The following is a 15659-nucleotide window of genomic DNA, read 5'->3' as shown; positions in this document are numbered from 1 at the left end:
TGTATCTTTCTCCGCTGCTGAGGATTGTTGTAGAGAAACAAGCCGTTCTATAAGGTGATCGACTGGATAAGGTGTTTTACGAAGAGAAATTGAATGCTGTGCTCAGACTTTACTTTAAAATAGATACAGCTGATCCCTCCCTAAAGTGTTGTACCCTTTTCTAACAAACAAGGATGGTTGGAAATGAGTGAAAAAATATGCTCTAAGAATAAACATTAAAATGAAGCTAAACAGATGAAAACATTTTTTCTGTCACAGGTGCGCTATATATCAAATAGATTCAGTATCAAAATTTTTCAGTTTCATGCTCTTTTTTTTTTCAATGCCTAGCAAAAGCATTCATACCCTTTCATCTTTTTCCACATAAAAAAATCCCCAATAAATACAGCAAAGGAAATTACCGGGTAATAGGATTGATTGATTACGGTCTGTAAATTTGAAAATGCTAATAAAATAAACCCCAAGATGATAAAAGACAAGGCAAAGGAAGACTGACGTTTGGCTTTTTAAATAGGCAGGGTGACCCTTACGTAAAAAATGAAAATGAAAGGTGGAGGACGAAAAATGTTTGGCATTTTACGGGGAGTTGTTCTGCTTGGCTTTTTTTTTTTTTGGAAGAATCAAACTCTTTTTTTTTGTTTTTATTCCAGCAAATATCTAAATACATGGTTTGCCTATAGATTCATCCCCTCATAAGTCACATAACCATAATATAAATCCCGCTGTTCTTTGACGGACCAGAGAGGTCAGAGATAAAGTTTTAAGGAGGATGAATCTGATGTTATAAAACAAACTATCTGGCTCTGAACATTTCAATTTAAAGAGTATGGCACAACAGCTGCAGAACCACAGTGTAGCACTACACCAATCCTGCCTATTTGGGAAGAAGGCTTTAAGGTTTATTTGTAGAATCCCAAAACCAAGGGAATTTGCTCTGGTCAAACAAGACCAAATCTGAACTTTTCAACCTGCATGTAAAAAAATGTGCGGTGAAAAAATAACACTGCAGATCATGCTGAACGCCTCCCCACAGTGAAACATGCCTGCAAAAGCTTTATAATATGGAGACGCCTTTTTTTTTTTATTCTTTACCAGAAACAGGAAAGAGTTTATAGGATGGATTCAGCTTTTGAAAGGGAATCACATCTCAACCAGATGATAACCTAAAACAGTTGCAGCTATGGATATGTTAGTCACTTGTTTTTTTATAATGTTTTAGTAATGCTTAAAGCTAACTAAAGCTATCTAGCTAAATGCGGTTAGAAGTACTTGGGAATTGATCTTCAGAGACAATCTCAATGGAATCTGACAGAAAAAAAAGGAATTACCAAAAATCTCCAAATGTGGAAAAATGGTTCAAACCCTCAAATCCATAGTTTGATAAGGAGTTTGTCAGGCAGAGGAATATTGCATTGGGATGAGCGAAATTGTAGTGATGGAGCTAATGTGTTCAAATGTACTATCAGGAGTTTGTATGATCATCCAACTTGCCATAAATACTTTAACACTGTTGTAACAGTGGAAAAGAGCCTGAATGGATGTATGGAAGAGAGTGTTATTAATCTAAAACTTAAATCAGAATTTCTGGCATTTTTTGTAAAATATCTTCATTTAAATGTAAAACAAAATCACCTTTAAATCATGGAGATGTTTTAGTTTAGTTTTATTATTATTATTTTATAGATTAACCGATTTTTTTTTTCTGGAAAATTTGGATTTATCTCAGAAATTCTAAGATTTGTGCTCAGAAATGCAGTGCTCTTTTCCCCTTTCATCTACAAAAGTAATCCATCGTAGAGAGCTGCATACAAATACATACTGTAACAAGTTTTTACTGACTTATTTTTATTAGATTTTCAAATAAAATAGATAACTAATTTCAAAGGGAAATTAACTGTTGCAGTAACTAATTTTTTTGGACAAGTATTGTCCGTGATGATAGCTGTAGGCACGAAGGATCTTCTGTAGTGGTCTGTCTTGCACCAGATCTGGAAATGCCTCTTACTGAAGACACTCTGTTGTCGTTTAAAAGTCTTCTGCAGAGGATACTCAATGTTGTCCATAATGTTCTTCACTTTATTTATAATTCTTCTTTGTGAAATAGAGGTTCTACAGGAGTTCCTAGAACAGAGCCGGTCCTCTTATTTAGCTTGTTGAGCTGTTTTCCAGCACCTTTTTTATTTTTTTGTTAGGCATATTTGCTTTCCTGCAAGGTACTACATTGCTATGTATGCAGAAGCAGCAGCTGTTGCTCCACATTTCCCCTTTCAGATAGCTTCTAGGGAATGTTCTACATGTAACCAGCATTTATTGATCTCTCAGCTTCATTCATTGGGGTTGATTTACCCAATTCACAGTCATCATTGATCTAGAGTACTGTCCTTGTTGTTCACAGAAACACGTTATCAATTACTCGCCACATGTTTTAAACACCTCAAGCCATGCATTTACTATAATTTAAAGGATTATAGCTGAAAATAAAACATTTGTGAAGCTTTAATTTCCACTGCAAGTGTATAAAACCTCCACCAGCTGTTCACTTCTACTGCTCTACTGGGGAGCATTTCAGATAAACTAAGTAAAACCTCCTTAATAACACCTGCTCTGAGGTTCGTTAACAGTGCAGGGGGTGGTTAGAGCAGAATACATGTCATTGTTTTCATCTGTTATCTGGACTTGGTAGATTAAAATGTTTCTTTCTCTCACTCAGAAAAATGCCTCTATTTACAGGTGTTTTCTGCTATGATTTTTGCAAACATGATGACGTGTCTTTTCAGAGAAGCAGTTTCTCTAAATTCTGGGTAAAATGTGTGAAATCTGATGACTGATTAGGTGCGTAAGAATGTTGAGAAGGACACCATTGTTAACAAATAAGGTCATCGCACAGATGCAACAAAGAAAAAAATAGAGCTTTGAATTATTGAAGAAGTCCAACGTCAGAGTTTTCATCTAGGATACAGTTAAACCTGTTCACTGATAGCTAAGATTTGTTCCTTGTTTCGGTAAATATAATATTGTCTTTACACAGAAAAACTTTGCATATATGTTTTTTCTTTCACCTTGATGAAGATTTACATCCTTTTGAGTTTTAAACCATAACCTTTCATCTAAACTTTGATTCAAGAACAGTAAACTATCTTTAATACACCAGTTGCCCAAAAAAAGCTCCATTCAGTGGGTTTCTTATTTCAAAACAACAGATATTTTTTGAGAGGTATTAAAAAGTGTGGAAATTAGATTTTTTCCCCAATTACTATGGATGAGGAGAAATATTTTGCAGTAAAATTGCTGTATCTTAGTCTACAGGCTCCACCCATATCATTCCTGGCTACTTTTAGTAGGGATGATAAACAAACAGGTGTGCAAATAAAAGCTTAATATTAAAGAATTATCCACAGCAGAGAGCTTTCATAAGCCAAAAGAATCTTATCCAAATTTGACCTAGAAATATTTGATGGCTGCATCACTAAATAAAAATTATTTCATATGAAAATCACACTTATATTCTATGTAAATGCATTTATACCCGGTCAATTTTAAACCCTTTTTCCCTCTAAAGATAAACGTAGAAATTCAGTTTTAAAATTTCCCAAACGTTGAACCTAAAAACCCCAAATCTGATTTCTTAATCAGGTACCGCCACTGATTTGCAGACCTTTTAACCAATTTTATATAAGAAAACAAACAAAAACATACATACTTTGTCATTAAATCAAAACAATCACACTAATTGTATGATAATTATTTATTCATTTCTCAGTATTTTATCTCTTTCCTAACATAAGTAAATAAATAAATAAATATATGACCCAACAAGGCAGCCTTCTGGAAAAAGCGAGACGCATGAGATATTAACCTTGACAGGTTAATTTTCAGTATTACTAACTTTTCCAGCTATGACAGAGCTTTAAATGTCAGTATACCCAACGTAAAATCTGATATTTCAATCATCGATTTCTTTTTCTTCTATGCTTCTGCTTCCAGAACACAATGAATCTTCCTCCGGACAAAGTGCAGATCCTCTCCCAGTATGACAATGAGAAGAAGTGGGACCTGATCTGTGACCAGGTTTGTTTGCATTAAGGCTTTGTGACAAATCAAAATCTTTACTCAACCTAACATTAAAGAGGATTAATTTAAATCTGAAAAACTCACACAAAGAGAAAAGACAATTAGGAGAAATTTATTGATACAATTACTTTGTCTTTGGCGCTAAGACCTCGGCAGGAAACACAGCACTTAATTTTGATAGATATGCATGAACAGGAGCAAAGAATAAGGCTGTTTCCCTCCCAGGCCCGGAAACTGGTGGTATATATCTGTGTTAAGTTTAAATGATGGAATCATTGTTTTTTTATTTTTATTTTTATTTATTTAATAATTTTTTCCGAAAAGTTTTATTGAGAAGTGACCAACCCTCGAATCAACCCCTTAAGACTACGTAACACTTAGGTTATCCTACAGGACATAATAAATATTGTCTTAGTAAAACAAAAATAAAAATTTTGGATTGCTTGGTCAAAATCCAAATATTTTTTTTTCTGTTGTCTATAAACAAGGCGAAAATATTACAAGAAAAGAAGCTGAAAGGGTAAAATAGTTTCTCATTTGTAAAATTGACATATCTCTCCAACCTAATAAATATTGAGGAGGAACCCCATAGTGGACATAATTATTACAGGCCTCTTTGTTTTTCTCCTGGATTCTTAGGAGCGGTTTCAAGTCAAGAATCCTCCTTCTACCTATTTGGATAAACTGAGGAGCTGTTTTGATCATGGAGGAGCAGGTCGGAAGGTACGAGTCAAACCACTGATTTTTATAAAGCAGTTCAGGAAGGAATTGGTTGGTTTTGAACTTTAAAATCTCAATTAAAAAGTCTAAATCTTTATCCTTGGTTTGAAGTATTAGGGATTTGAGGGAATCTAAATACCATGAATCTACAGATCCATGTTTTAATTTGAAGTTGTTAAACTGGTCAGATTAAACATCTTAAGACTTAAATGTTTCATGAATAAAAATAAATGAAATTACTATTTGATAATGTTTTGAAGGGAATTAGCTAACTCATTTCAGGATTTTTTTTTGTGTGAAATGACCATAATTTTATTGCAAGACATTGTAATTATAGTTTCATAAGTTAGATGTAGTTCACTATTTATTTACTTAATTTTTTTATGGCACCACTTCCCAACATGTCATCTCATTCAATCAAAGACGATTCAATCAAATCATAGATTGTTCTAAAGTTTTTTGTCTAAGGAAACCCAGCTGATTGCCTTGATTCACTCCTTCATTATGAGCATGTGGCAACCGTTGACATTTGCTTGCATTGCATTATCTATACAGAAAACCCCCATGCTGAAGATGCATGCAGTGAGAGTGGAGAGGAAAAACTCCCTTGTAACGATGCAGAATAAACCTGAATAGCCTTCTGCCAAGGCTGACTAGTAGTTAAACAACAAAGGTCAAGTTCAGCCTAAGGAAGTAAAAATCTAGCCATTAGCCCTGCTAAAGCTAGTTAGCAATGAGTAGCCATGTAGCATGCAAGGTAGTCCTCTAAACACAAACATAATCACAGATTCTTTTTAAATAAAATTTGCAGTAAATATTTTAAAATACCTTTTATATATTTTTAAAAGCCTTTAATGTCAGGGTTCTGCTCTCTGTTTATTTTTAGCTTCTTTGTATTTGTAGCTGCTCTCTAGCAGTATTTAGTTCTTGGATTACTTTCTATTGCCCCCTTGTGTTTGTTTCCTTTCCCTTTAGCTCCCTTCTAGTTAGTTCTACCCATTGCTCATAAGCCCACCCTTTGTTCTGTTTTCCATATATACACCACCTCTGCAGTCACTCTGTGCTGGTTTCTTGTTGTTGTTTTGCTGCTCCATCGTCTCCTTGCTTCCCTTTTGTATTTTCCCTTTGGGTTTTATCAGTATTTTATATTTTTGTATTTTTGCCCCTGTTTACCTCTGTATTTGGGTATTTTGGGTCAATTTCAACTTGAATATATGGTTTTAGTCAAGCCTGATAAAAATAAATACCTTTGTTTATCTGTGCCGCAGTAGTTTTCATAAAAAAAACCAGCTAATTAGTCAGCTAATTAGCCGACTAATTAGACAATGCGGTTTATTATTTGTTCTAATTGCATTCAACTAAAACAACTGCAATTCAGTCGACTTCAAAGTAAGTTTTCTTTCTTACTTTTTTTTTCCATTTTCACTCGAAATACTGAAACTGTCAGAAAGGAAGTGCATGAGAACTACAACTATAAGCTGAGAATTAGCATAATTTGAGATGGTTTAATGGTTTTTAAGGTCAGTCAATAGTGCTTTGCATGCATTGATGCTCCATGCTGGCTGCTCTTCTCATAAAATCACCTATCTAACTTAGTAGGGTTGGATCTGTTACTAAATTAGTACTTTATGTGGCCATTATAAGAGAATTTTTGCAGTGTTAAAAAAATTGTTGGGGTTTAGCATTACCTTGCTTTTTATAGCTCAATCTTTTAGTGTCTAAAGTCATACATGTTACCATCTATGCTCATCCTTAATGCAGCACAGCACTGATTGTTGTACATTTTATATCACAAATACCTGCTAATATGCTGCTTGTTTTACTGACTACTGGTTTATGGAGAACCAAATCACCTTTTTTTTCAGCTATAGAAACCAGTGAGGCCCAGAACTTTAAGGGGCGAGCCTATAGATTCACAGTTATAGCCTACCGCTGGTGGGTTAAAGGTAGAGCAGAATGCAGTCTATATATGTCCGTCCAGACCACAAACAAAGCATCTGCACTCACAGAATGAGTCTGCCTTAACCATGTGTAGATATATGTGTTTTGAGGCTCCCTGCCAACCAAGTTACAGAAGAGAAATGATCTCCGGTCAGGTCAGACCAGAAATCACCACGGCTGGGAATTATGAAGGTTTTAAACTGTAACATTCAGAAGAGAAGGAGAACAGAAACAAACCAGATAGCATGATCATACATGATGATGCAGCATAACTAGCCCTGAATGCGTAAATCGTTGCTGCAGATGAAAATAAGTCTGACCACATAAGGTTTGATGAAACTCAGCTCCAGAAAATGATCTAAAAGTCACTCTGTGGTGTTTGAGGCCCCAAGTTATCTTAGGTGATAGGTCATAGGATTTTTTTTCTTAGTCATTTTAAAGCTGTTCATAAAAGAGAAGGTCATCTTCTGCTCTTTCTCCTCTGCCTGCATCTTCTCCACATATACAGTAGATCATAACTGCCACACCGTTACAAATTACGGCTGCCTATAAGATGTACATAATACAAAGAGAAAAGTAATGAATGCACTTGGTGCTTAATTGGATCACTCCACACTTATCACATAAACATATTAGCAGCATTTCCTCTTTCAATTGGTCCTTGAGCTAATGGACAAATAAATTGGACAGCAGCTGGTGTTACCTTATAGCCCAGTCCCGCACACATCGGTAAACATGGTCACGAATCATACCAGGTTGTTATTATTTCATTTAAATGTTGCACTAATGAGAAATCAGAATCTTTTTATAGTTTATCCTATGCCTGAAATAAAACTCCATCACTCTTTCCTTGTCTATCATGTTGGTTTCTTCCTCTGTTCCAGAAGGTGCGCTGTAGGAGGATTATGTTTTAGTATTTTTTGCTTACCCTTATGTTCTAGAGAAAAAATAAGTTGATTGGGAGAACAAGTTTGCGCACAAATTAGTATTTCTTGGCCACAAATTAATATTTCTTGAGCACAAATGAGTATTTTTGGGAATGAATAGGTATTTCGTGCATGGCTTTCAGTATTTTCCTCTGTAGCTATCAGTTCCAAAACACAGACGGAGACTGTTGCATTTTGGGGGGCTAAACCTGGAAGTTACAGGTTAGACGCTTCCTGGTGGCTTAGCGTCACACAGTGTTGCTTTAATAAAAACAGGCATAGTGAAGTTTAAAAATCTGCAATAATATGCTTGTATTTAAGTTCCAAATATTTTTTTTCTATCTGTGTGATATAGACAGTTACTTATCTTTGAAAGATATCCAACTCAGTTCTTTTATTACCTCCTCAGATTTAATATATGATGAATAATTACTTAATGAAAGGCCTCTTAATAATTTTTATATTTTTCATCAGTTTAAGAGACATGTTCAAGAAATGACTCAGGTCCTCAGAGAGCTGGAGATTTCCCTGAGGACCAATCACATTGGGTGAGTCTTCTGCACTAAACGGGGTTCAACATTAAAGAATGTAGATAGAGAAAAGAAGACTGATGGATTTGAAATAATGAGAAAAAGAGACACAATTTCTTTGTTCTGCAAATGTTTGTATGCTTTCTTTAAACGCGATTGGTAAAAATCTTAAAGAGCTAGGAAAGCATTTAGAGCTCTGGAGCTGCACGTAGAAAGAAAAAGAGCCTTTTTGTTAAAGCGGTGCTACAGATAAAACTGTCATTACTTTTTTTCTGAGTTCTGCTTTTTCTTACAGTTGGGCTCAGGAGTTCTTGAATGAAGACAATCAGGGGTTGAATGTTCTGGTTAATTATCTGTCTGTTGCTCAAAGCGCTGTAACGTAAGCATTAACTTAAGATATGATTTATTTTTTTTATATGTACTATACAGATATCACAATTTATATGAAACTTGTTTATCTTGTTTACATTCCTGTTTCATTTAGAATGGTTTAAACAAAGGAAATGTTAGCTCAGATGAGCACCAATATGTCTCTCTTTGATGACTCCCAGGTCTGACACAGAGACTTCTGAAAACGGGATGCTGCCCTCAGATAAAAGCAAGCCTATAGACAAGTCGATGGAAGATCTGTGCATGAATCCCAGCAACCCTCAGGCCAACCAGGGCGCAAAGCTTACCAAGGGGATTACAATCAAGTATGGAACATTCTCGAGTGGTGATGATGGGATGTCAAAGAAACTATGTCATGAATATTGTCTAATGTCCTGCAGGATTTATGCTGGAATCAGGACATCAATATAAAGACACATTTTTGCTTTCAGCTTGCTTTCAGCTTTTTCTGTGACGATTGATTCTTGTTGTTCCAACACCAGTGGTTCACAAAGCAGAGTTATTGAAGACATAGATGAGAAAATAGGTGTGGATGATTGGGTCTAGAATAAATATTTTAAAGGTCCCATAGATATCAAAGCCCTTGAAAATTTCTCAGAGACCAGCATTCTGCCCAGAATCCAATTAGAAAACATCTTTTTAGTTTCTGATAATGCTGGTCTTAACCTATTCTGGTTAAACTTTTTTTTTTTGACAAATAAAAGTTCCTCTTGTTAAAATTGTGGTTGCAGTTTTAAAAACCAGCACAAACTCAGTGCATGGCAGAATTGTCCCTATTCATTGATTGAGGCAAAAATGTATCCAAAAACATCATAATATTGATTATTTACAGACAGAGAAAAAAATTAAGCTGATTAATTTTACTGATTATTAGAGATATAAAAAACAGATTTAGTTAAATGCAGTACTGATTATGAATCTATAGTAAATACACAGGAAATTGGCCGATTAGGATCTCTGGGGTATCTCTGAAATGCTGGGAATTATTTAAGTTACTTTTTGACGTTCAGGAACTGAGTTGGGTGTAGACTAATAATTAAAAGCCTTGGTTTAGATTTCTGTGGATCACTTTTATATCTTCTCCTGGTTTTTACTGAGATTTGACATATAATTCTAATCCTGTCACTGTTAAGGCAAATTGTTTCTGTTTCCAAGCTGACAAGACCTTGGGCATCTAGATTAAATATGGAATGTAGGCTTTATGTTCCCATAACTCCCCACATGAGTCAGTAACAGCAGAGAGGTGCATTTCCAAAGCCGCCCTATCTTCTACTAATCATAGAACACTGTGTAAATAGCTCACTGCATTCTTTTCATATTGAAAATCAAGGTGTTGCTTTTCTTTCTGTTGAAGAGAATGTATGTTAAAATCTTAAAAATGTCTGAGCCGGATGTTCGGAAAGTGTAGGCTAGCATTATCTGATATGCAAAGTATTTATGCGTCTCTATGTATATTCCAGATAATTCAGGAACATATTCCTCATTTATAGAAAATTATGTATTGATTTTTTTACACTTCTTAAAAGGATAATAAGCCTACAGTAATTATGCAGGTTTGAAATATTAAATTTGAAGGCGTTTGTAGGAGTGACCAATAATATGAATTTTTCCATAGTTTGATGCAATAGATCTAACTATACAATTATTACATTGGGAGAGAAAATGTTTATTTGTAGCTGTGAAATAATTTTTTTAACAACAGTATATTGATTGTTACGGCATACACTGCTCCTTTTAATGGATTCATTATTTCTCAACAGAAGAGGTCAGAGGGGATCACGTGTCGTTGGTCAGAAGGATGATATTCATCTGTGCATAATGTGTCTCCGTGCCATCATGAACTATGAGGTATTTAGATGCTTTCAGACATTTTCTGCAGTTTTTTTGTATTGTTTTCAGTTTACAACCCACTGCAGAGAAGGTGACGGTAAAACGTTCATGAATGCAGGGAACGCAGAAAACTATAAATGGTTTAGAGAAAACTGCAGTAATTCTCATCACTCTATGGTTGTATGCATGCCTCTTATTTTTTTGTTTTGTGTTATGAAAGACTTTGGCCTCATTTAGGTCCTTTTTCTATTTTGTTAAAGTGAACAATATAACTGTGCAAAAATTATCTGAATCTTGTGTTATAAGGTGCTTTACTTGTTCTTAAAACCTACTGGAGAGAACAAATATATAACTGATAACATCAAAATGCTTAAAACAGAAGCAGAAGTAAAATAAATCAAAAGTGTTTAATATACCAAAGTAAATTTTTTTGTCATGTTGACTAAAAAGCTGGTAATGCATTTTTTTGTAAGAGTTTAATTTTCTGAGCAATGTTTGTTTCTGAGTAAATCATTGAGCCGTTTGGTCGTTGACGTTTGTAATAAATCAATTATTTCTTTGTTCTTACAGTCCGGGTTTAACCAGGTGATGAAGCACCCGAGCTGTGTCAACGAGATAACCCTCAGCCTCAACGACAAAAACCCCAGGTTAAACCAAAACTCTCAAGATTCTTCATCATCGATAAAAAAAAAAAATTGATATATATATATATAGCAAAAGAAAAAAAAACATGAGAGATAAATATAGTCCATCAGAATGAATCACTCCATAAAGAATCATTTCTTTTATTGGCTGCACTTTTGCCAACATTTTCCTTTGTTAGATTCAGTTTAAGATAAGAAGCACCTACATTTTTATTTATTGTTATTACACAACAGACCCTGAAAACCAAACCATTTTTCCCAAAATTGAAAAGTTTCTCTCTTTATTTCAATACCCTAACAAAAAAATTACAAGAAATAACTTTGTTACTAAATGTTCTGTAAATATGGCTACCCTACTACCCAAAGCAACAACACATTTTAAGCTTCTGCTTCTAAGTAGGTGAAGAAATGTCATTAATTCTTGAAATTAACCACAGTTGGACATAATATTCTCGGTGGAATGGTTTAATCTGATTCAGTGTTTTGGTGTTTAACATCCAGACAGCTGGATGAATGTTATATGTTATATCATTTTAAGAGTTTAGAAAAAAAATTATTAACAATGGTTGAAGAAAAAAAAAAACAAGCCCAGAATGATCTGTTCTTAACCTAAAATTAGAGATTTAACTAAAATGGATATTTTCTAATTCTTTAAAAATTACATTTTTTGAATAAGGAAGTTTTGGTTGAACAGCCCTACTTCCATGGTCTGTCCTGATAGCTGACCTTAATTGTTCTCATCATTCACCTGCCTAACTCTCATCTTATGCAACTGTCTGTTGCTTTATATTTAGCTCAGCCAAGCTATTGGGGCCAGATCATTGTATAATTTATATTTTTTTCATTAGTTTTTGTTATTCCAAGGTTTGTGTCACCGTCCCTGAAGGCCAGAGGGTTGAAAGGGTTTTAGTGTTTGTCTAGTCGTCTCCTGATCCTTGCTCTTATCCACTTAGTGCTCTCTGTTTTGGCTCAACAGGGGGACGCTAGTTTAAAGTCCCGTAATCCTGGCTCCTATGTGGAGTCCAGTTTAAAGTTCTGAAGTTATCCTGGTACCATGTCTTGTCTCTGTCCCTCAACTGCTGAGCCTGCCTGTTGGCATCTGAGGGTGTCTGTCTGATCTTGCTGCAGAAGTCATGGAACTCCAAACCTCCCTTCACACTCTGTGGTTCCTTGAACCCTGAATCTGTATGTTCCTGTTCAGGTCGGAACCCCTGGTCGTACTAAAGACTCCTGGATCTCAGAACTGTCCTGATCTGTTTTCCCTGACCTAGATCATATTCTTGCCTGCTCACTGTGGTTGCTACATCAGGGACACTCTGGGCAGCTCTCTGCAGCTCATTTGGCAGTCCATCGGCTGGATCCTGCCTTCCTCAAAGAGGGTAGACTGAACTTTTAAAACAGAACGTCAGTGATTGGGTGGTGCCCCATCTCCTCCCCTCTAGCCGCTGCAGTCCTCAGACCCACAGTTCTGCGTTTTCTGTTGTTTTCATTTAGTAAACTTTTTGAACTTTCCCACTCTTTGTCTTTCCTTGAATACTGGGTCCATCTGTCCCCTATGACACCTCACTCCACATCAGAATCTGTATTTGCATGAATCTACTACTTCCTTTTTTTTGTAAATAAATCTTTTCTCTTCTCAGGACCAAAGTTCTGGTGCTGGAGCTGTTGGCAGCCGTGTGTTTGGTGAGAGGAGGCCATGATATCATCCTGTCTGCCTTTGACAACTTCAAAGAGGTCAGAAAACAGGCAGTCAGGCATTCAACAGTCAGTCAGTAGGGAAGAGATTCCTTCCATGTGGAAGAGTAAAATTTTAGGTAGAACTCCTAAGGAAGACAGAGGAACTTCAGGATGACAAGAGTACAGTTTCTCAGTTTTCCTTTTCTCTTTTAGCAAAAGATATATATATATATATATATATATATATATATATATATATATATATATATATATATATATATATATATATATATATGGACCTGAGTTAACTTAGATTCTGAGCCTTTTCATTCTTCCTCAAGCCTCTGCTTCCTTGTTCCTTTAATGAAATGCAAATTTTACTCTTTACTTAAATAAAGGACCTTGTACCACAAGAAAAATATTCTTCCTTTTTGTATCCCAGGTGAAGGCAGTTCCAGTGTATGAACAAAAGGTGGATTATTACAAAATTGTGACATTTGTCACCCTTGTTCTACATATGTGAGAGTTGTTTCTCTTAAAGCTGTCTCAACTGCCTTTCCCAAGTCATGAATCTCATTCCAATGCTTGAACGAGCCATCCTTAACAATCTAATCAAAGCTGCAGTTATTCCTGCTGCTTGTGCAATTTTTCTATCAAGCTTTTCTTTCTTCTATCCAATTCCTGATTTACACCCAGCCTCTCCAACATTGATGGTTGCAATGATTGGATGTCTCTGACTGTCTGCTGAACATCTATAAAAACAGTAATATTCTTTGTGATTTTTTTAGGCCATAATATGACAGTTAAAGTAGCAAATCCATTAAATGGTGAAGAGAAAACTTGACCAAAAGTTTTCGTATGAGACACTTACTAAAACTTATTTTTAAAATGAGATGGTTTAAGAAATCAAAAAGGCAAATGTTTTCTCTTTGATTTGCAGCTTGAAAAGACATTCTTGCCTTATCTATTTCAGTTTGTTAATCTGCGATATTAATTTTCAGTTATCTGCTCCACAATTCCCACTCACACTGATCTGAGCCGATCTATAGCAGCAGCTCATCCCCACTAGTGAAACTTGCTAAAGGAGCATATAACACTTGCAGAACCTCTAAATTTTGCCCTTATCTCAGCAGCAGCAGCAGTCGTTCATAGCACCCTGAACAATCCAGACAGACAAGAGTGTAAACCTGAACTAGCAGCATTTATTTTTACTCCTGGTTGTCACAAACCTGCTCTGCATGTTTAATCCTGTGAACCGTGACACAGGAATGCATTTCACTTCTTTCAGGTTGAGATCTCCACTAGTGAAACAAACTGGGGTAACCCCGGACAAGCAAAACAGGGAAGCAAATCTGGCTAAATCTGCTGATGCTGTTTACTTTTCTGCAAATCATGTTAGTTAGATTCGATCTACAGTGTTGTTTTTGTATGGAGAAAGGCGGAGGACAGCATGACACACAGGTGCTGAGAGTTTTGCTCAGTTTCAGTGACACAGAAGCTGAAAGATGGGTGTGAGTCATAGGGAAATGATGAGGGATCCGATCTTCTACCGTAGAGGCAGATGGGCAGCAGGCCAAGAGTCGGTTTGTATGTCGCTCGGCAGCAGAGCGGCAGCTTTGTTTGGGCTGCTGCATTATTTACTGAACATGAGTTTGAGCCTGTGGAGGTTTAGTCAGTAGTAGAGCAGAAAAGGGGCTGATGAGATGTTTACATAGAGAAAACATTTTGATGTGCCCAACAACTGAGAAGTGTTTTCACTCTAAGCTGCTTCTGTAACGGAATGTTTTTACAAGCTGTAAAACAGCAACCTTCCTCTCTTTACAGTGTTTTCTTTTTTAAAGTGTCAAGCAATGTGGCTCTACAGAAACCAGAGAACTTGGAGCACACTGCCCCCATGTGTTCATTGATACCAAAAACTTCATGGGCAGCAAGCCCTTAATAAACAAAGACTATGTTGGTTAAGATTTCTTGTTTTTTCAGGTGTGTTGGGAGAAAAGGCGCTTCGAGAAGCTCATGGAGTATTTTCGCAAAGAGGAAAGCAATATCGACTTCATGGTAAAACTGAGAACATTTATAGAAAACCTCTCCATAATATGACCAGCCTACCAAAGATTACATGCTGAACTAAAATAAAGTTTTTTTTTTTAAGGGGGATTATGTGTTTTATGCCTCCAAATGTGAGGCATAAAACTAATCCGATTAATGAATTTTTTTTAAATGAAAAAAAAATCAAATTACCAACTACCCTTTCGGAAATTCTTTAATTTTGTCTTATAACTGGTAGAACATCATGAGTAATTTAAGCATCTCCATGGAAGGATTGTGTAGGAATAGTTTTAGTTGAAACTATGATATGTCAATAATTGTAAAGGTAAAATATGCAATTTTGCAGATATTTTCAACTAAGCACTTTCTGGTAAAAAAAAAAAAGAAAATTTTACAGTATAAATTTGTAATTGATATATTGCAAACTGAGAGACATCAGGTCATCATTATCCAAAGCCAAACTGAGTTCAATGACATTAGGGCAAACTTTTTGAACTCCAGCTTTGATTGTTAGGCTAAACACAAATTTTTTTGTTATCCAATTTAAACAACCAGCATTTAAGTTTTGCCCCACCTAATTTAAAAATGCTCCACATTTACTATAAAGTGTTGTCAGTTTCAAAGCTAAAATGGATAGAGATGCATGCCACCATTGGATTATAAAAGTAGGTCAAACACATCACTTTTTGTGCCCAAATGACATCCCTGCTTAGCACACTTCCCACTAAAACCTTTATGGAACAAATAAGCTTCAGATAATTCAAAACAATTTTTATGATGTTTTCACTATTTATTTAGAAACCACCTTTAGGCAAGCCCCAAATAATAGATTATTATCTCTGTTTGATCACAATTAAAACATACCTAGTAGGCAAAAAAAAAAA

General features: G+C 35.5%; 1 protein-coding gene across 1 annotated transcript in view; it reads left to right on the top strand.

Annotated features, from left to right (window-relative positions):
• LOC107101842 (formin-like protein 1) overlaps positions 1 to 15659 on the top strand; it is a 43345-nt gene that overhangs the window by 9473 nt on the left and 18213 nt on the right. Inside the window, exons 2-10 of the mRNA XM_015400914.1 lie at positions 3985 to 4068; positions 4711 to 4794; positions 8133 to 8206; positions 8484 to 8567; positions 8740 to 8883; positions 10339 to 10426; positions 10979 to 11055; positions 12693 to 12786; positions 14710 to 14784. Coding sequence (XP_015256400.1) covers positions 3985 to 4068; positions 4711 to 4794; positions 8133 to 8206; positions 8484 to 8567; positions 8740 to 8883; positions 10339 to 10426; positions 10979 to 11055; positions 12693 to 12786; positions 14710 to 14784 — 804 coding nt within the window. The remainder of the gene's footprint in view (positions 1 to 3984; positions 4069 to 4710; positions 4795 to 8132; positions 8207 to 8483; positions 8568 to 8739; positions 8884 to 10338; positions 10427 to 10978; positions 11056 to 12692; positions 12787 to 14709; positions 14785 to 15659) is intronic.

This window comes from Cyprinodon variegatus, unplaced genomic scaffold (genome assembly GCF_000732505.1).
Source record: "Cyprinodon variegatus isolate N-32 unplaced genomic scaffold, C_variegatus-1.0 Scaffold1161, whole genome shotgun sequence".
Lineage (NCBI taxonomy): Eukaryota > Metazoa > Chordata > Actinopteri > Cyprinodontiformes > Cyprinodontidae > Cyprinodon > Cyprinodon variegatus.
This window is presented reverse-complemented; position numbering and strand designations above follow the sequence as displayed.